Consider the following 22,277-nt stretch of genomic DNA (forward strand, 5'->3'; position numbering starts at 1 on the left):
CTCCACAATCATTCAAAACTAACAATAATAAACATTATTCTGATTTCTCAATTAAATTATTAATTCCGTAGATAATTTTGAAGCAGTCAATTATCTCAATCTCCCGATTACAATTAATCAAGGCGAAGCGCTCACTAATTAAATCTTTATACCCAGCAATAGATCTATGAAGCATGTAATCTATTTAACCTAGAAATAACATTAATTTCTTTAGAGATAGATTGATCTAAGCAACAAATCAATTTAGCATATAATTTGTTTTACCTAGGTTCTAAACTTCATCATAATCAATAATACCTATGACAATACTATCAATTACAAATTATCACATACATTTAGAACCATAAACTATTAGGTGAATAATAATTCTAAGATGATAGTAGAACAATGAAACATCTTAATTAGTTGGTCATCTAACAAGATATCACATAATCCATAACAGTAATCATAGAATAATAGAAGCAATTTATTATTGGAGAAATCAAGAAATAACATTCATTATTGAAAATCATGAATTCATGTCTTGGGTTTTGAAATAACCCTTAACCTAAAAGAAAAAAGATTACTCCATAATTACAAACATAACCAAAAGATATTAGAATTACATCTCAACTTCATCATGCAACTTCTTTTTGTAACCTATATAATTCTTAAACCAAAATTGCACCAAATATATAAGTGTTATCAACAAAAATTATAACTTAATTTAAATATTGAAAACTTACAAAATAAAGCTAAAATCTCTTAAAACACAAAATTAGCATCATCCAAATACCGAAAAAACTTGCAATATATATATATATATATATATATATATTATAACAATGAACTTATCATATAACTTGAGTTGTAATATAAACATACACAGGCATCAAATCTTATAGTATTTTTTTCAAAGGCAAGGAGCTTTAGTTAGCTAATGTAATAGTAAAAACTTTGTCCAATGCATTTCTGTTTTCAAGGGGAAAGTATAGAGAATCACGGATGAATTGTCAATTCTTTTCTTCATTTGGGAACTCCAAGCTGACAGCCACCCACTTATCATCACTAATGGGGAGTACAGTAATGTCTTCAGGGAATGGATAATTCGGCAACTGTCGGTACACTCTCACCTTGTTGCAAAGCAAGTAACTCTTCACATCAGTACCTTCACCATTCCTCGTGTTCGAGTTTCTGACTGAAGAAACTTTCTTAGCTCCAATCATTTTTTCCATATGAGGTGTTATTGCCGGATATGAGCTACTGCTGTCCACTGCGACTGTGCTTAGAATAGCTTCTGCTGACTCTGCTAATGTCATGAGATTACAACATTATCAGTACTAGAGAATAACCCAAAAAAAAAAAACAAGTAGAGATATGTATCAAAAGAATCTAATAGAGATGTACCAATCTTCTCTTTAGCTTCAACATAAGTTTGAGCTGGATATGGAGCCAAAATGCATTGGTGTTTGAGATTTTGCAGCAAGTCACAGGTCACTTCAGGGCTCGAAGTAGATTTGGGAGCATGTCCTCTTAAACTACAGGAAGTAAACTTGTCTATCTGAGTTGATCCACCTGAAGATTTTAAAAGATTTTAATGCATTATTCATTGCATTAAGGATATGAAGTTTGATACTCATGCCAAGTTGTAAAGCTGCTGCATCGTAAGGAAAAAGCAGAAAGGAAATTTTCTAACGAGTCAAACTACCAAAATTAGTACTTGATCAAATCATTCGTAATTAAGATGATCCTAATTTCTTATCAACCAGAATAATATTCACTAGAACATAGAAGATTAGAGTCAGCAACAGATACCATTAGAATTATTTTTTTACTTACGTTCCTTAAGAGCAACATAGGCAGCCCTTGCAGCATTTAACTCTGCCTGTTTCTTGGACTTTGCTGCTTTCCCATGGAATATTTCTCCATCCAGCTCCACACTAGTAAAGAAAATAGGCTTGTGGGGCTCACCGTGTTTTATAGTTTTATAAACTGGAGTGCTTAAATTTTCTCTCTGAACTAGCTCTTGCAAGAGATTCTTGTATACGCGAGACTCATCCTGTAAATGGAAAACAAATGAGTAATTAGACTAACAGTTTCCTATACATCCACACGGATATGATGCTGCAGAGCAAGTAGGTAACTAAAACAATAGAGAAAGAAAACTCCAAAATATCCAAATTTCTCACTCTTCGTATCAAAGATAGTATATAGATCCTCTAATCAATCTCTACTAGAAACTAATTCTAAACAATCTTAACTAGAACAAAATTGATCCAATAAATGATAATCCTCAAACAATCCTAATTCACAAGATAATCTTGAATCCTTAAAAATATCTAATGATTAGCACTCCTTTACAATACACTTCACTTTTCAAAGCACCAAGTTTTTCAAACATCTAATATCATCACAATTGTGAAAAAAAGACTATCAGCTACTTTGCAGAACTTGCCTCCTGAAAGTTCTCCACTATCAAAGCAACCTTTGCAGCATCACTTTCAGCATCTTTCAAAGTGTTGAAGAATTCAGAGCTCTCAAAAATTTGATCACCAACTGTAACTGTTGCCTTAAAGTGAGTGGCCTCAGGACCCTGATCACATTCACAAGAGTACACAGGCAAATCGAAATTCCTCTGTCTTGCATACTTCTGCAGCTGCTTCTTGACTGGACAATGGTTATATATATTTGAGTTCAATATCACATACATTAAAAAATAAAGGGTTCAGTAGGAAAACAGTTGTAACAAAAACTAAAGGTACATGTCTCAAAACTATAGTGCTATCGTGCATCTTATAGAAGTTTACACCATGAACTGTGATAGTTTACACATTTATGGTAAGCATATGAATACTGTGGATGATAGCTAAGAATGGAAGATTAATCTTCTGTAGACTTGAAAACTGTGTGTTTTGTTTTTCTTCCTTGAAAAGCAAAATATTAGGACTAAAACATAACAAAATGACCAGAATAAGCAATAGCGATAGAAAAGTGAAGTGTAGCTATTTTCTTACTATAATTGAATGCAGCTTCTCTGGATAGCAAACTACAATGTAGTGAATCTCTAAGAAAATATATTCTTCATGCCATTATTTGATTCAAGAAACTAATGACAATGTCAACAAAAACAACATGACTTCAAGAGACAGTACCTAATTACCTTTCTGTGTAACATAGAATTATCTGTACACATACTACTCTGTGCATATACTAAAGAATTCTGTACCTTCAGACTTCTCATCATCGCTGATGCCCAAAGCATTTAACTGCATCTTGAAACTCTCCAACGTTTCTTCGACGTTTTGTCCTCCCTTGTTGGTTTTGATTAGCGTTGAAGAATCTGAACCACAATGAAGAAAAATTGATGTTACAAGCAACAAATTTCAGCATAATCTTACAATCCTTTTTATTCTATATCGTTCTTTTTGTTGTTTGATGACAGCAAATTATACACACCATATATATATATGTGTGTGTGTGTGTACTCGTGACAGAATCATCCACCTGACAATTAGAGATTTCACCTTTTACTGCATCTAGGAAGGAAGCTATATAATTTAACAGCAATATTATATATCTAAGAGACCTGTTTTTCCAGATAAAGTATGCAAAATAATCATACGGTAGAGGTAATATATTGCATTAGATGATTACATTGTCTTCTACATTATTGTTGGCCAAAGAAGTAGGATCAAAATGGATGAGCAACAAAAGTGGAAAGTCTCATGTATTGATTAAATTAACAAGCAATTAGTATTATTATTTTTTTAGAATAGTTTCTCAATATGGTAAATCAAGTCATTGCAAGAAAGATTCAGAAAATTAAGTTGAAGCTACTTACCACTTTTCAAACCAGAAACATTCGACTGAACATCAAGATTCTGGTTGCTTTCTTCAACTGTAAGTGTTGCAACAGCAGCAGGGTCATAGTCTACCATTGAGGACACAGTATAATAAGAATCAATATGCTTAAAATTACCAAACTGGACTCATCTTCTCCTATGACCTCATATGAACAAAAAAAACAAGAAATGTACTAATCTAATAAAGAAAATGAGTAACTATAGAAGTTGACCAAGTGTTTTTTCATACAAACAATCATAAAGCATGATTAATCTCTCATAAGCACAAGTATTGTCTACATAAGAAGAGTAATTTTCTTAATGAAAGAAACACAGAAAATTACAAGAGAACCCAATTGGGAGCACAATAATATAACACGGGAAAGAAGGATTGAAAGAGAACCAAGATGAGGAGAAGTGAAGTGGAAAAAAGCAAGCATGGCAGCATGGTTATGGGCTTGTTTGTTGGATTTGGAGACGAGGAGAGAGTCAAAGGAAGTGCCATTGACTGAAACAGAGGCTCCAAAGAGAGGGTCATTCTCTGGCCCATATCTCATAGAGGTGTACTTTGGTAAATCCCATTGATTCTTGTGGCAAAGCTCCTGCAGCTTCGACTTGTACATTCTTTCTCTCTTTCTCTGTTTAGAGTTGAACTTAACTTATTGAAGAACTCTTTAAGAAGATGAACATAACACACAAAGTTTCCAAGTTTTTTATATGGTTGTTAGTTACCAAAGGACATCTAAGGCTTCCCGCGTGTTCACTCCAACACACACACCAACTTGTACTACGTGCTTTCTTTCTATTTCTATTTTCCATGCTTAATATATGAACACAAATAATCAATTTTAAAGAAATTCAGAAAATTAAATCTCTGTTTCTTTTTAGTCTTAAATTTTCTGGGTCTACCAATCATGCATATAAAACCAGCCCCCCTTCCCATTTTTATAGGTATTTATTTGAGGGAGCGGTTAAAGTACAGACCACTTCATTCAGCAAGTATGAGCTGCTATAACATAGTTTTTAATACAATTTTTCCCAACATTTTCCAACCAATAAGTGGAGATGTTATTTAACTAAAGTGTTCAAATAGTATTGATTAAAAGGGAAAATTCCTTTGATTAATTCATGTAGTTTACTTAAATAACACACTTTCGATTTTGATAATACCATTATAAAGTATCTCATTGTACTTTATATTTGACAAAGCCGTTTAAAATTATATTTTAAATAAGACCATAGTAGTCTATAAACTACCTGAAATTCTCTTAAAAAAATTATTAACATTTATAGAAAATTATAAATAACTTTTCTTAAAAATTATAAACTAATAAAGAATGAATAATGAAAAAAATAAAGAAATTTATAGTAGTATGGTTAGATAAAGATGGCCTATGTGTCCTGAATCTATTTTATTATTAATATTATAGATTTATATTATTTTACTATCTTCTTATTTGCTTCAGTACCAGCTAAATACTAAAATACCACAATGTATTTGACATGACAAATTAATAAAAAAATTCCTTGAACATAATTTTAATCAAATTTATTTTCAATAAGACAAAAATATCTATATTTTAATTATATAGAATATCTAATATTTAAAAAAAATCAATTTTTAATACTAGATTTCTAAAAATTAAAATACAAATTTATACTTTACTTTACTTAGTAAACGGCTACATGCTTTCTGAACATATAACAATCATTAGAACTTACAAGACTATAAAATGGTAAATGGCAGCATGCTTTCTTAACAAAAAACAAACATTACAACTTACAAGACTAAGAAATAGTAACACAATGCGGAAGTAAAAAAAATCCACATAGTAGATTTATAAATCTAAAAACCACCTATTCATGTATTATATATACATGGCTGTGTGACTCATCTATGCATTGCCAAAAAGACCCCAGTTGTTGACTTTAAAGGTTGAGACAGCTAGTTTAAAGACCTCAACCATTGGCATACATCCAGAATGCTCAGCAGGAGTGGCAGCACCGGCCCCGACGGCAGTAACACTTTCACTCAATGGACTGAAACAACAATAAGGAAAGGGTGAGGGTGTCAGAAACTAATGCTGGTTCAAATGATCTTTTACACAAAACAGTGTTGTAACTATCTAACATCTATTTATGTTCAAACATTTGGGAATTAAACCACAATAGGTTGTAACACAAATTCCTTTAACAATCTAACACAAGGAGGGTGCAGAGCCGAAAGATTATACACTGTCTCATTACATTACTCAAACATTGCTGGTAGGAAAACTAATGTTGAGAGAATATACAATTGGTAAACACAAGTATCCTTGAAATTCAACATCTTGAAGTTTGGAAGAAAAAGAGGCATTAATTTTTTAGGCTTGCAATTAATATAGCATGCTTCAATATATTAGTTGTTTAAATTATTGATATACAAGAGAGATTATGCATAGATTGACTGAATGTTGCAAGTATATACATGTGTATATGCTCTTCATTTAGGTATTATTTATGCAAATACAGGTGATGTATGGCTATTCAAATGGATAACACTTAATCAAAGATTTGTATCCTCAGAAAGAAGCAAAAAACCAAGAACTTCTGTAGCAGAACACTAACTCCTAGTACTTACTTTATATGAATCGGCTCATATGCAGTAATTAGGACATCCGTGTTAACTTCTTTAAGACGAACATTTGCGACATATACCTGCAGAAAAAGCAAAAATATTAATAGAGCATAGACACTAAATCTTGATTAGCAAGTGGAAACAAAATAGTAAACTAGCTTTAAAAAAAAGAAGAAGAAGAGAAACAATTTACCCTTACAACATTTTGTGCTTCCCTACCTTGCCGTCCCTTAGAGATAGCCTATGTTCAAGTAACCAAAATAATAAATTGATATGAGCCCAAAAGGTTAATATAGTTAAATTTGATATTCGTCAAAGGAAGTTCGATAAACAAAGTATATTGTCTATGCAACAAAGAAACTAAAAGCCATGCTTCAAAACCACTTTTTGAGATTATCATAAGGAATTATTATTTCCTTTATTGATTAACTACCAGTTCTTCGTATATACTTCTAATGGAAGTTCAATACAAAATATTTGTAAGGAGATGTCCAATACTAACAATGAATAATCAGGTCATGGAGCGGCATGCAGCTTTCCATTTCACTATTTTCCTCTTCCATTCCATTATCAGTAATTCAAAAAAGAAAAAGATATATTATGTAAGGATACTTGTTGAAAAGTGTACAATTTGGAAAAACAATATTTAGTCCACAATTTAGATAACATATATGTAAGAAAATAATCAGTGATGTACATTTCAGTAATCGATGCCTAATAAATTGGTAATGGCTTTATTACACAACAATACTGATATAGCAAGTAAAAGGCACTTTGAAGGAAGTCGAAGAAAAGATGCCTAGCATCAATAATCACAAGGTCACAACAGATACAAGGACAGCAACACTTATGATTCCAAACACGAAACAAAAGACCAAACATCCATTATTGAAATGTGAAGACAAAGTAAGGAAAGCAAAAACTCACAACCAACAGCAAATGCAACCTAAAAGATTACTATGGACACGTACCATTTGGCCTACTGCAGTTGTAATGACAGCAGGTGTGCTCCTATAACACAGTCCAGGGGCCTCAACCACTCCTGACTGTTCAATCACCTGAAATAAATTTGAGGCAAATTAGTATTTGGCACAATATCTTGATTCATATCTCAGCTAGCTACTATAAGGGAAACTTTTCTCACATCCAAATATTGTGAGAGTTAGAATCATTATATATGTGCATTCAATTACCATCTTACATAGATTGAAACTAGAGAATAAGACTGAAGAGGACTAAATTGACCTGTACTGATCCAAAAATCTTAGTTCTTGATTATTTAAATGCTTTATAAGAAACAAATTTAATAACCCATTTGAAATTAATCCATAAACTCTCAAGACAAAGAAAATGTGATAAAGTTAGCTAATGTTCGATGAATATAGGATTAATGAGCTTGAAAAATGACAGCCCAAATTTAATTACCGCGCTTCCTTCAGCTTCTTGTTCAGAGGCAAGGTCTTGAAGAAACCATGTAGCACTCCCATTATCACCAACTTCATGCTTCAATTCTAATAACTCAAAGATCAAACTTTCATCCCGGGAAGGGTCCACGAACACCTCCTTTAAACCCGCAATTTTTAAGAAAATCAATAATACGTAAATAAATAACATAAGAAAAAAAAAAGCACTAATGCCCATAAGCTTAAAATTAAAAATTGGGCCTTCGAAAAAAAATAATTAAAACTAGAAGCATAACCCACCTGATGATCAGGAACTTGTCGAATATCACTCACGTCCTGTACAATTATAGCACCCCAAATCCCAATCAAAATAAAAATTTAATAAAATATATAATTAAATTGAAATAAATAAATTAATAAGAAGAAAACATACCTGGAACCTTTGAGGGAAGGTGCTAGCTAAGGCAGCGCCGAAAAGAGGGCGCTCTAAGTAGAAATCTTCAGGCATTTTAGGCTATATAGCGACCCAGAAAATATTATACAGTTTTCAATCCTAAAAGTTCAAAATCAGCGAGTTAGAACAGTCAACTCAATTCGAAAACTCCTATGAGCTCTATTAATCTCATTCTAAACAGTGAAATGAATGAAAAGAAAAATGTAGTAGAATATAGTTACCTCTGAAAATGCAATGAGTGAGAGAAACGGCTACAAGGTTCGTGAGATAAGTCAAAATTCGAGAAGCCTTTTTATAAGGTTTGTCTAGCGTTATAGTGACGCCAAATTTGTTGTGACGCCAAATTTGTTAGGTGCACAAAAAATGGAAACTTTATTGTGGGATTGATAATGGATTTAAAAATAGTTTTATTAAGAATTTAATAAATAGAAACTCTAATAAAAATTTGATTGTCACATTTGTTTTAGAAAATAAAAAAAAAATTATTTTTGAAAACTAAGTTAAAATTTTCAGCAAAAGAGAAAACAACCAATTATTGTTTTCTTTCTATTATATAAATTTTAAATTTTAAAAACACCCAACTATTCAAGATGTCAAAAATTTATATTTATTTTAAAATTCAATATTTTCAAATCATTTTATTTGAAAATAATTTTACTTTTAGACCCAATCTAATATTTTAGCCGAAAACAATCAAATCTACTAAAATTGTCTCTATGTTACTATTCATACATTAACATTTTTAATTAGTACTTAAGTGGCATTGATGCAGCCTGATATAAAAAGTCTCATTGCTACCTAATTATTTTTAATAAAAAATTCATTTAAAATTTAAAAATAATTAAAAATTATATTTTAATTATTAAAATTAAATAAAATATATTTAATTATAAAACAAGATTTTGAAATAATTTATCAATTAAATCAAAATTATAAAAACAACTTTAAAATTTTCTCACTCTCTTTTATTTTCCCTCCCTTTCTCACCAACCAAACACAATTATTTTTTCTTCAAATATAAAAATAAAAAACAAAACAAAGAAAATCAAAACATCATAATGTATTCAACTCAAAATTTCAATCTCTCATTCAAAACATTGATCATTCAGTCCTTCAAATCTAATTTTTAGATTCTTCTTACACTTTTTTGTTTTTATCACCAAACAAACATAGAAAACCCAAAAACCCATACAAACACAGATCTGCCCCCTTTAGATCCCATCGTCGGCACCCGAACCCCTTGTCAGCCCTGACTCCAACCTCCGACGCAGTCAAGCCAAAGAAGCCCACTCGCGCAACCCAGTGCCTTGCCAGCCCCAACGCCTACCTCTGATGCACTCAACCCAGCGCAGCCCATCCCTTCCCCACTTGAGCTTCGACGCAACCAGCCTAGCGAAGCTCCCCCTTCGACCTTTGACTATGAAGAAGAAGAAGGCCTCTCATTGTGCAAGAAGAGAAGAAAGTTATTTAGGGTTAGCTTTTTTTATTAGTTAAAAAATAATTTTAGATTAGATAATAGAAATACTTTATCTGATTTTAATTATAAATTATAAATTTTTAGTTATTTTTATTTAAAATTAAATATATTTTATTTTAATTATTTTTAAATTTTAAATGATTTTTTTATTAAAAATAATTACATGGGAATGAGGTGACAATGACACCTCATTTATGTCAGGCCACATCAATGCCACATAAGTACCACTTAACATTGTTAATGTGTGGGTAGTAACAGAGAGACACTGTTAGTGGGTTTGAGTATTTTCACCGTTAAAAAAAGATTGGGTGTAGAAGTGGGACACTACGAAAACATTATGTATTTTATCCGCCAAAAACTCAAGATTAAAATTAAATATACACTCTTTTTAAATAATATTGAATTTTTTTTGTGAGGACATTAAAAATTAAAATTGAATATACACTCTTTTTAAAAATTAAGTGTATATTTTACAGTCTAAAACACAGAATTAAAATGGGGCAAAAATGGTAAGTGCACTTTCTATGCTCTGAAGCCCAGCAATATTATAATAAATGGGCACAAAAATTGTATAATTTTGAATGTTGAAAATGGGTACTAACAATACATATAAAAAAGGGTTTTTTTTCAGCTACAGTTCTCATTCTTTATACTTTGTAACACTTAGGTCCCAAAAGTTGATTTTGTATAAGTTAGGTCCACAATTTTTTCAAATCATATAATTTAGGTCCCTAAATAATGTTTTTCTTTCTTTTTTCTTTCAAATATATAAATAAAATATAAACAAATGATGAATCATTCTTAAAAAAAATTGGACCACTTAATTTATAACTGTTACACCCAAATTTTAAAATCGTCATAAATGAGCCTCGAAATGTAGACTCGTAAAATGTAAGCTCGAAAATTTTAAGTAAGGGCTCAACACTTGTGTAAATTAACATGTTTCCTGACTTGTTCCTATTGGCAACCGAGCACCAATTAAGAAGGTTCGTGCTTAAGCGCCAAGCTCAAAAGGATGGATCTTCTCCGAGGTATATGAGTGCAATTCGAACCTTCATTCCAAGCTCGAAGAGTTTGATCTCCAAAAGTTAAGCTAGATGAAATCGCTGGCTAAGGATGAGGTTAACTAGAATGACGAGCTCGTGATGTTGGTCGATCTTGAAAGTGTGTAAATTGTATGTTCGAGGTCGATAACTCAGTTTGAACATGGTTGCTGTTAAGAAATCCCTATTCCTTGGGGATTTGTTATTATCTGATATTAAATCCCAATTATCATGAGATATTATATGATTAATGTATTTAATTATTTGTATTTCAAATTTGAAATGTAACTTCCCGAAATAAAGGGAAGATATTTTGTTAACCAGTCTATAAATAGACTGGAGAATTTCATTTGTGGATACACACAATTTGGTACTAAATATACTCAGCTAAATTTCTTTGTAGGAGCTTTAGGAGAAGACCACCTGTAAATTCCTACTTTCTTAGAGTCATTACTAAGTGAGTTTAAAACGTGCAATTAACTCGCTAATTGAGGTTTTAAGACAAAAGTGTAGCTAAACCATCACATAATTTAAAAATATATATCCATTCATTGAAAATTATAAAGCATTTAACATTTGGGATCCCAAAATACTGTTTAGAAACATTTACAACTCAAAAATATAACTAAAGTCAACTAAACAACAAAATTAGGTTTAATACAAGCATCTCCTAAAAATACCCCTGGTCATGGCAGCCAGGCAGGCCAAACATGTACGCATCGCCTCACGCTCTCTGTACTCATGGTTGATCGATTTTCCCCTTGCCCTTACCTGCACCATAGAGCACCCATGAGCCGAAGCCCAGCAAGAAAACTCACACAAGCTAATAACATATGCATATCTATCATTCAACATATAATCAAACTGCCAACAGGCTAAACACATATGGCCATGCCGTCCCAGGTGCTTTACCAAGCCCTGGGTTCGCGGTCTACACTGTGAGGATATCCCTGGTATCATATAGGGTCTCGCCTTGGCAACTCGCACTCTGCGTGCTAAACTCTGCTCCTGGCCCCTTGTCGTACTCGACCTTGTCGTTCTCGGCCCTCGCCGTTCTCGACCCTCGCCATTCTCGGCCCTCGCCGTTCTCGGCCTTCACCGTTCCCAGCTCTTTCCGTTCATTCACACATATATGCACACATAGCATAACTAAAGAAATACATAAACACGTATAAACAGAATCAATGGGGCTACACCCTGCAACACAATCATATAGGGTCGTGCCCTACAACACAAACTATGGGGCCACACCCTGCTCTACGGGTACAGCAGTTTTCTTACCTGTGTCCCGACCTTTCCAAGCACCGATGTCTTGAGCACAGTCCCATAGTCCGAGCCTCGCTGAAAACCTAGTCACAACGTATCAACAACATCCATCCATCAAGTTCTAATCCATTAAATAGCTTTGGGTCACAATTCGAGTCTCCGGGACGTTGAATTCTATCAATCCGGGTGATAAAATCCACCCCGAGCCTTAACTTTTGGATTCCCGAGCCTAAAACCTCTTTGAAGCCCAAAAACACACTAAGCGCTGCGGCCCGCCTCAACCAGAAACCCCCAACCCCAAAACAGGGCAGGCGCGCCGCGGCCCAAGCTAGGGTGTGCCGTGACCCGCCCCTCTTCCTGGCATCCAAATTTTTCTAGAGGGTCACAGCTCATCAAGAACAATGTCGCGGCCCGACCCTTCGAACCCAGAAAAATCCTCCATTTTTACCTCCAAAACCAAGCCAATTTACCCCAAAATCAACCCAACAATCCAAATTATTCATTACAGAAGTTCTACTACAGTCTCAACAACAAAACCTAACAGGAATTAACCCCAAACCTCATCTAAAACTCAAGAATGATTCTTCACTTAGCTCACATGCATAACTCTAAAATATCAGCATAAATTCAACATAACTCATCAAGTTAAGAGCTTACCTTTGCTTAATTGAACCCCTGAGTTAATCTCCTAAGCTCCAAGCTTCAATCCCCCCAAGAGTTCTGAATTTCCTAGCTTAATCTCCTCAAAGTTCCCATTGGTAAGGTTGAGAGAAAACAAGAGATAAAGAAGATAGTTTTGGGTCGGTTCCTTGGTTTCTCAGTGCTTCCTCAATTTTGTTTTATTTAACTTAAGTTTCTAAGGTTACCTCAAAGGCTCGGGGTACCAAAAACGTCCCAGAGGGCAAAATGGTAAATTTTCCCAATATTCCCTCCTAAATGTTCTAACTTCAAATATATCTCCAAATATTTATTTTCATAACCCGATAACCCAATAAAACGTCTAATGCCCGGAATGCCCCTCGACTCGCCCCGAGTCGGGTATTCGACCCCGTTGTGAGTTTCTAGCTAACCGCTCCCTAGGACTGTCTCGGATCTTGCAGCACAAATATATCACAAATACATCACAATTTTCACAATTATTAAATTTATGCCCTCAACGGGCTAAAATTACAAACATGCCCCTAATAACGAAACGGGGCTCACATGCATACTTAATTCACCTAAACATGCATCTCTAATCACATACTCATCAAAATTCACATATTATAGTAATAAATCACTTATTGCTCTCCAGGCACGCTAATCAAGGCCCTAAGCCTTATTAGCAAATTTGGGATGCTACACCACCACTCAATAATACTGACTCATGGGCTAGGCAGATTTTAACTGCTGAGCCACGTAAAATCCCGATTGTTTTTATTTATTTTCTTAATTCTGTGTTTAGTGCTCTTCAAATTTAAGTTGACGAAAAACATCGTCAACATTTTGGTGCTTTCATTGAGAGCATTAAGCGAGTCGTTAGATTGTTTAATTAGAAACCTCCTGAATTACCAATGGCTGCCACACACAACCCCAGTACTGGTGGGCGACCATTGCCCCAAATACAGGAGGAGCAAACTCCTCGCACTGACGATTACCCACGCCGACCTGGGAAGCAACCCATGACTGACCACGGCCCAGAGAAGGGGAGTGCATCCTCTGATTCCCAAGGACCGCCTGCTCCCAGGCCTGACGAGGACCTTTACTATAATCCAGAGAGGTATAACCCTATTGTTGAACTAAAGAATTGCCAGTTGCGCCAACAATTGGCTGAGGCTACAAGGCGCAATGAAGAATTGGCCAAATAGGCTGTTGAGGTCCAGGCACCACCCCAGAGGCCAAGAGGACATCCCCGAGGGAGCACGACCACCAGGAGAGCTGAGCAAGAGGCCCAACAGGCTCAGCCGAGGCCCGGTGCAAACCCTAGCAATGAACGCCTTGGGAGATATACTCGAACTGATGCTACTAATAATCTGACTGTGGAAGTTTCTACAAGAACAGGGAATAATCGAGCTCCTCTAGTAGCTTAGAGTTCTAACCCTGAAGTAGTCAGGAACAACTTGGAACCTGTCCGAGCCAATTCTGGGCCATCCAGGCCCAACAATGGGAGGCCACCACCATCACCTATAAGACATCCACCCTCTCCAATAAGACACCCCTTACCATTCCGAGAGGCACCATAGCCAACTCCTCAAAGGAACTAGGCAGGAGAGCCTGCACCATAAAGGCCCTTTCAAAGTGGCAGTCGAGATGGGAACCATCGGGCCAGACCTGAACATGGGGGCGAGAGGGAGGCGACTCGAGAACACAGGGCTGCTAAATCGTCAGGAAGCCATGTGTCGAGGTCACAAACGACTAGGGCAAGGAGGCCAGTGGAAGATCCTGTTAGTGTTTTATGCCCTAATTAAAACCCAAATTTCTTTGTAATCTCATTTATTATAAATAAAAGAATAGAAGTCATTTTTTGACTTGGTCAATCACTTTGCTCACATGTTTTATTTTCATGATTATTTGTTTAATATAAACTTATATTAAATCCCGAGCATATAGCTAATCGTATTTATAGTGACGTAATCACAGTGGAATATAAATATGATTATATGTTCAAAAATAAGTTAGTCCTAAGATTAATCAGTGCACAAGATTTACACTGACTTGTCAATCTACGATATGATCTACTTACACATTGTAGTGTTATGTTATTTCTAGAAAATTAGCAAATTAGATAAGATCAGATGTATGTGTTACATCAGACTGAACCAATATTGATAGTTGATAGGATAAGTAAACATACCGTTATTATCTATTCTAGTCATATCATATAGTTGACCATAAGTCAATTCAATCTCAATTCTGAGTGGTTAGTATTCTAACTGATTGTATTATTTGAGTTCTTTGACTTGTTCATTATCAGCTTACCCGACGGACTAGCTCATACTTACATCTTGGGAACTCGGTAGTATAATTGAGTGGGAGTATTAATCATAGATATGAACATCTATAGCTTCTGATGAAGAAGTGAAACGATGGTTTCCTTTTAGTTTGACTCAAGGCGTTAAATGATAGAGATCTCATTTCAAATATTAAATTAGTTTACTGAAATATCATTTACAAAGAACTAAGTGTTTTAAGGATAAAATACAATGAGAGGTAAAACATTATTTTAGTCCCACCTCATTGTAGACCGTCTATAGAGGATTGAGTGACAATTATGGTTGTAACAATGGATAATTAATAACGTATCTATATTTGTTATAGAGCGTTCTATGAATTCAAGAGTGCAATTCCGAGTCTTTAATGGAGTCACGATGAATTAATAAGTTAGTAAATTTATTTGTTAGATTTATGATAACTTATTGGAGCTTGATTTCATAGGCCTATGGTCCCCACTATACCTTGGATAAAATCATCTAGATAGTCTCAATTAGAATTATCAAAGTTGCCCAGGTCAATTTTGGATAGTTTCACAGAGTTATGTAATTTTGAGAAGAAAAGAGACATTAGGGCAGATTTATTAATTAAGATAAATTGGTATCTAAATTAATAAATCAGTTTAAATCAATGTTCAAATTATAAATAATTAATTTGATAAATGATTTAAATAATTATTTAATTAATTAAATCAATTGAAAATAATACATGCCTTTATTTTAAGTCCAATGGGCTTATAATGAAATGAGAAATTTCACGGGCCTAAATCCCATGATAATTTCGACTTAGGGCTGTTAATTGGCTATTATTTTATTGGTTTTTTAATTAAATAAATGACATAATTGAATTTATAAAAGGAATGTTAAGAGACAAGTCAAAACATAAGTTCAGATTTCTGAAACACAAGTTGAAACACAAGTTTCTGATAGGTTTTAGATTCTCTCTAAACATAAGTCATTTCTAAGCCTCAATTTTTCTCTTCTATTCTTCTTCTCTCTGTATCTATCTCATGTGTTGAGAATTGCCTACTCTAGTCTAGGTGATTCTAATGATACTTTGGAATGCTATGAAGAAAATTGAAGATCGGTTCAGTTTCTTGGTAATACTCTGTGACAGAAATGATACAAGGGTTAGAGAAACTGAAGGAATGACTCATGCATTCTGCTGCGTATAATGTAAGTATTCTTATCATTATTTCTCCTTGAATTCAATTTTAGAAACATGTTCTAGATTCTCATATTAATTTGTTTAATATTAGATCTACATGAAAATAAATTAAGATCCTGTATAAGTTTTCCTAATAACTCACCTCACAGCCTTTGGTAATCTTTATTTTCTTGCATGAATATGTTAAAAATTGAATTATTTGATATGTTTCAATAATTGGATGGATTTTCATGTTTTTATGAAACATATATGATTTTATGTGATTATTAACAATTTTTAGGTTATTTTGTTGTGTGTTTCTATGCCATTAACTTTTATATATACTTTATTTTGTGTAAAACATGGTAAAAATTAACTAGAAAACACTTTTGGTTTGAAAAATTGCACACAAAAAAATTCTGAATTTTTTTTGGCTTGGCTGCCCATGCGTGCGGGCACCCGCGCGCACCAGCGAGCGTCACTATTCATCCCATAATTTTTTTATAAATAAAAATATGAAATTGATTATTTATACCAAAACCAAAAATATTAGATTTATTTTATCATTTAAAATTGTTTTTTAAAATAAGATATTTTTGTTAGTTGAGATTTAAATAATTAGATATTTTCTACAAAAATTCAAATTCAAATTTAAAAATAGACTAACAATTTAATTTTAAATCTTTTAAAATATTGAAATATTAGAATTAAGATATTAGATATTTATGATATTTTCTTTTAAATATTTGATATTTTTTATTAAATCTTTATTTGAAAATATAAATATCTGTTTATTCTATAGTTTTTAATATTTAAATTATTTGAAATTTGAAATTTGTTAGTTAGATATTTTTATGGATATTTGAATTTGTTTAATTTTTTAAAGATATTTTAGGGTTGTTATAACTATTAATATTTTTTTAAATGGTTAAAATATTAGCTTATAGTTGTAACAACACAAGATATTTTTTTTTTTAAAACAGTTAAGATATTGATTTTAAAATTTGTTAAATTTTGAAAAATATCATTTTTTTCAACCAATTAATAAAATATTTTTTAATAAATGGGATTTAAATTAACTTTGGTTAATTGTTGATAAATCATATTTAAATTAAATTAATATTTTTTTTTCAAATTAACCTAAACCAAGTTGATAGTTGATAAAATGAAATTTAAATTAACTATTGTTAATTGTTGATAAATTTAATTTAAATTGACTTATTTTTGTAAAAATTTAATTAATTCGAATTTTTTTGATAAATTCTAGAAAATTAATTGTGGTATTTTTGCAAATGAAATAAATTGTAGTATTTTTGCATAAATTCATTGACTTGCTCATATAGTAACATGATTAGGCCCATCTAATTATAACATGTATGTTATGCACTATATGTAGTTTTTTTGCAATTGGACTTAGATGCATATAGTGGCACATATATTTGTTAGATATATGGATTTTGCCAAATAAAATATTCATAAAATGATAGGTTTTATTTGGGCCCATTAGAAAATGTAAAGTTTAAATTCCTCTCTTGTGGGTGATTCCACTTGTGAATGCATTTGCTTTGCATGACTATAGTGGACCTAATCAATTAATAACAATTAATAAAACGAATGTTTAAATTCTTGTATTTTGGACCTTGTATGGAAGTTTGTGGGCCTTTGTAGTGGGAACGACATACTGGACCCAACCCTCCTCCATACAAGCCCAATTTTTAAGGCCCATTTACCTGAGTTGGACTTAATTGTATAGGTTCATTATATTAGTTAAACCTAAATATTGATTAGCAACAAATTAATTATAAATTAATTGAATTTGTTTCAATGTGACACTTTAGAATTAATAGGAAATTATAGGACTTTGGTTTTAAAAAATTAAAATTTTCAATTTTTTGGTAAACCATAGTCATTAATTTTCTAAAAATAAATAATAAAAATACTATTTTAATTTTATAATGAACTTATTTTAAGAATTATATTCGATCTCCACCGTTGGTTTAACAACATCAATAACTTAATGGGGCCTCGAGATGCTTTAATTCGTCCCCCTACGGAAGATGTTCATTTGTTATTTTGACAAGGTTAGATTTCGAAAGATAGATAATTATAGGTCAAATTCTACTAGACTCACCCCTACGGTGACTTCTAGGACTAAATCTATGATTATCGAAACCGTGGGTCTAGCTCATAAAATAAGAGATTTTGTTTTCTTATTTTGATCGAATAGTAGGTTGTTAATAATGGTGTCCATTATTAAATAAGTTTACAACTTTATTCAACTAGTGGTATTTTTGACTCTTGCCAACCAGGACAAAGATATCATAAATTAGTTAAAAACCTAAAGAAATAGAGATATGATTATTTTTGTATTTTTTCTCATATATTACATATTTTTTATATATGTTGTGTTATTTCTTGAAATTTGTGTGAATAGGAGTTTTATTGAGAAAAAGTGATTGATTTATATTTTATTGATAAATTGGTAGTGTTGAGTATGGCTGTGTCTACTCCATCTTTTCTCAACTTTCGATGGAGAAACTCACTGGAGAAAACTTTCTTAAATGGAGCAAAACATCAACATTGTGTTGATTGGTGACAACTATGAATTCATCATGACTAAGGAATCCCCATAACGAGCACTGTGTCCGCACGTTCGTGATGGCACCATCAATGCTCGTGATGACACTGTAAATGCTCGGATAGCACCATCTTTGCACGTTCGTGATGGCACCGTAAATGCTCAAATGGCACCGTGTCTGCATGTTCGTGATCAACTCAACTATGGTCTGACGCAGGTCATGAACAAGCTTCAGATTATTGAGCCTATCATGGGTGGACCTAGTAAAGGAGGAGAAAATAAGACTACTGTTGTTGCTGCTGATCCAACTAAGGCTGAAGCTAACCAAGCTTCGTCTTTGAAAGTTGGAAACAAGAGGAAATGTGGACAGATCAACAACCCCAAGCTTACAAAGGCTGCGAGTGCACAACCAAATGCACATACGTCTAGGGGGAAGAACAAGAAAAACAAGAAAGGTAAAGATAAGTGCTTTCACTGCAAAGAGAAGGGACATTGGAAACGAGATTGCCCCAAGTTTCTAGCAGCGAAAAACAAAGGTAATGATTATAGTTCATTTATCTTAGAAACATGTGTTTTAGAGAATGATAAATTTTTTGGATTATTGATTTCGGATCTACCAAGCATGTTAACAACTCTTTACATCTTCTTGAATGGTGGGAGGAAGTGGACAAAGGTGGCTTAAAGCTTAGAGTTGGGAACGGAGCATTCATTGCGGTCCAAGATAGAGGAAGAGCTCATCTGAAGTTTGAAAATAAATACTTAATTTTAAATGATGTATTTATTATTTCGAATTTTAGTAGAAATTTAATTTCAGTTTCCATGTTGCAATTAGAACAGTTTGTTATGACTTTCACAAGTTCTAATATATCTATTTCCTTCAATGGATCACAATTGTGTATTACATGTTTGGAAAACAGGCTTTATATTCTACGACCTAATGAACCCCTCGTTCTTAGCAATGATTTATTCAAAGTAGCTAAACCTAGGACCAATAAACGTCAAAAGACCGATAACGATACTATAACGTATTTATGGCACTTGAGACTAGGTCACAATGGCTATGATAGGATTCAAAGACTTACAAAGGACGAACCTTTGAGGGAACTCACCTTAGGTGAATTACCTGTCTGTGAATCTTGTCTAGAAGGCAAACTGACCAAGCGTCATTCTTTGCAAAAGGTGGATCTTGTGCATTCAGATGTTTGTGGACATTTGAATGTACAAGCTAGGGGTGGTTTTGAGTATTTCATCACTTTCATTGATGATTACTCTAGATACTCATGTCTTTACCTAATGTATAGGAAATTAGAAACATTTTCAAAGTTTCAGGAATTCCTGGCGATGGCTCAGAACCAATTAGGTAAAACATTAAAGATCTTGCGACCTGATAGGGGTGGAGAATATTTGGATATGCAGTTCCAAGATCATTTAACTGAACTTGGGATTTTATCACAACTTACTGCCCCAGGTACTCCGCAACAAAATGGTGTCGCGGAACGGCGGAACAGAACTTTATTTTAAATGGTTAGATGCATGCTTAGTTACTCAACTCTACCAACTTCGTTCTGGGGACATGCAATTGGAATCGCGAATGACATTCTCAATGTCGTGCCGTCTAAATCAATCCCCAAAACACCTTTAGAACATTGGAATGGTCGTGAACTTAGTTTACGCCATTATAGAATTTGGGGGTGTTCTGCCCATGTCTTAAGGAAAAAGGAAGGAAAGCTAGAACCGCAAACTGAACTTTGCATGTTTTTTGGCTATCCTAAAGGTACTCGAGGTGGACTTTTCTATAGTCATTCAGAAAAGAAAGTGTTTACTTCTACGAATGCTACTTTTCTGGAAAATGACTATGTCCAAAACTTCAAACCACACAGAAAAGTAGTTTTAGAGGAGATGGTTAAAGAATTGACTCCAACCAATGTTCCATCGTCATCAACGCAAGTTGATGATGAAATTCCCACTCTTCATGTACAACCGACGCAAGTCGTTTTAAATGAAGATAGTACCACTGTTCCTAAGAAAACAGTCACGGAGCCTTGTCGTAGTGGGAGGGTTTCTAGGAATCCAGTTCGCTATGGTTTGGATGGTGAAACCAAAATGGTTGTTGGTGACACTGGTGACGATGATCCAATTTATTTCAAATAGGCAATGACTGTTATATTATTTTATAATATAATGTAATATTATATTATATTATAATATATTGTTTTAGATTAAATAAATGTGACAAAGAGTGTCACATATTATAACATATAATAGAGAGTTATAATATTTAGATATATGAGATATATCCAAATAATGTAACATATTTGGTGTTACAAATTTGTAACTTCCAAATATTACCCTTTATTGTGTAAATTTTTTGTTACACAATATTGAGATGAATTTCATAAAGCCATTTGAGAAATGGCTGTTAGAGATATGATTTTAACCCCAATAATGTGTTTTGGGAGTTACAAAATAATTTGGGAGGGTTTGGAACCGTTTGGAAAAACAACACATTTTTTAGTGCTGAAAATGGTCGGTGGCCGCAGCCACTAATGTCTCTGGCCGCGGCCACAGGCTAAAAACTGACAATTTTTTTTCTTCAGTTTTTTCAATCTTTGTTGAACGGCTCAAAAAACCCAAATAACTCTCTAATCTCATTTTTAATTCCATATTAATCCAATTAAACATTGGTAACAACCATGGGGGTTGGTGGAATTTGAAATTCAAAGGATGTCTCTAAACTCTATAAATAGTAGCCTATAGCTCACTTGTAAGATACAACATTTCTATCCATTAGAGCACTTGGCTAGAAACACCTTGAGGCTTGATAATTCTAGAAGAATTTCCTATAATCTGTGAGAGATCCCTTAGTGCTTGAGTTAGGGGGAAATAAGCTTTTGGACAAAGGTTTCAAACCTTGTTCAAGTTGGTGATCCCCAACACTCTTCACTTTGATAGTGTGAGTGAGAGTTGTTCATCTTTTGTTTCTTGTTCCTTTCTTTCATTCTATTGCTTTTCATCTTTATATTGTTCTTCTCTATTTACTTGTATTTCTTGTTCAAGAGTTGTAATCTTTTCTTTCTTTTGTTTCAATCACTTTACTTTATTTGTAACATTTTGCTTAGAGTTGTATTTTACTATTCTCTTCTTCTTCATCATTTTCTTTGTTTATTTGTAATTTTCAGTTATAGAGTTGTAACTCTTTTTAATCAATCATTATTATTTGTAATATATTGCATAGAGTTGTAATTTCTTATTATTATTTCCATTGAGGCAAAATACATATTTTCCTAACATTCAAAAGCTTATCCCTTGTTTATTTCAATGGAAGGTGAGACCATCAAGATCATGAACAAAGACCTAGTGAGGTTGGATAGGTTTGATGGATCCAATTTCACTAGGTGGCAAGACAAGGTGAAATTCCTTTTGACAACACTCAAGATAGCCTACATCCTTGAGTCATCCTTGGCACCTCTAGCCGAGACATCCGACAAAGACACTCCCGAGT

The 22,277-nt window shown here is 33.3% G+C and overlaps 2 protein-coding genes across 3 annotated transcripts; both read right to left on the minus strand.

The window, feature by feature from the left end:
- Nucleotides 1-748: 748 nt before the first annotated feature.
- On the minus strand, nucleotides 749-4,115 carry LOC133788814 (double-stranded RNA-binding protein 1-like). 2 transcript variants are annotated; one of them, XM_062226417.1, is made up of 6 exons: nucleotides 3,821-4,115; nucleotides 3,206-3,319; nucleotides 2,435-2,646; nucleotides 1,819-2,038; nucleotides 1,387-1,554; nucleotides 749-1,285 (listed from the first exon to the last, which is right to left on the minus strand). In XM_062226417.1, exons 1-6 carry the CDS (start codon nucleotides 3,915-3,917, stop codon nucleotides 993-995), a joined length of 1,104 nt encoding a protein of 367 aa, XP_062082401.1. In that variant the 5' UTR covers nucleotides 3,918-4,115; the 3' UTR covers nucleotides 749-992. The 2 variants fall into 2 exon arrangements, with proteins under 2 accessions (XP_062082401.1, XP_062082400.1); XM_062226416.1 differs by having other exon boundaries at nucleotides 749-1,288.
- A 1,338-nt stretch (nucleotides 4,116-5,453) lies between these two features.
- On the minus strand, nucleotides 5,454-8,643 carry LOC133788815 (uncharacterized). Its single transcript, XM_062226418.1, has 8 exons — nucleotides 8,517-8,643; nucleotides 8,275-8,394; nucleotides 8,142-8,177; nucleotides 7,864-8,001; nucleotides 7,410-7,496; nucleotides 6,632-6,679; nucleotides 6,442-6,518; nucleotides 5,454-5,861 (listed from the first exon to the last, which is right to left on the minus strand). Exons 2-8 carry the CDS (start codon nucleotides 8,347-8,349, stop codon nucleotides 5,717-5,719), a joined length of 606 nt encoding a protein of 201 aa, XP_062082402.1. The 5' UTR covers nucleotides 8,350-8,394; nucleotides 8,517-8,643; the 3' UTR covers nucleotides 5,454-5,716.
- Between the last annotated feature and the right edge of the window lie 13,634 nt (nucleotides 8,644-22,277).

The sequence above is a fragment of the Humulus lupulus genome, chromosome 7 (genome assembly GCF_963169125.1).
Source record: "Humulus lupulus chromosome 7, drHumLupu1.1, whole genome shotgun sequence".
NCBI classification, from domain to species: domain Eukaryota; kingdom Viridiplantae; phylum Streptophyta; class Magnoliopsida; order Rosales; family Cannabaceae; genus Humulus; species Humulus lupulus.

Excerpts from the sequence above, each read along its gene's own strand:
- LOC133788814 (XM_062226416.1), bottom strand. The coding sequence starts at position 3,917 with ATGGTAGACTATGACCCTGCTGCTGTTGCAACACTTACAGTTGAAGAA. Across the intron at positions 2,647-3,205 it reads CGATGATGAGAAGTCTGAAG|TCAAGAAGCAGCTGCAGAAG; the intron begins GTACAGAATTCT and ends ACCATTGTCCAG. Across the intron at positions 1,289-1,386 it reads TGAAGCTAAAGAGAAGATTG|CAGAGTCAGCAGAAGCTATT; the intron begins GTACATCTCTAT and ends TCATGACATTAG.
- LOC133788815 (XM_062226418.1), bottom strand. The coding sequence starts at position 8,349 with ATGCCTGAAGATTTCTACTTAGAGCGCCCTCTTTTCGGCGCTGCCTTA. Across the intron at positions 7,497-7,863 it reads AAGAAGCTGAAGGAAGCGCG|GTGATTGAACAGTCAGGAGT; the intron begins GTAATTAAATTT and ends AATTTATTTCAG. Across the intron at positions 6,680-7,409 it reads CAACTGCAGTAGGCCAAATG|GCTATCTCTAAGGGACGGCA; the intron begins GTACGTGTCCAT and ends ACTTGAACATAG.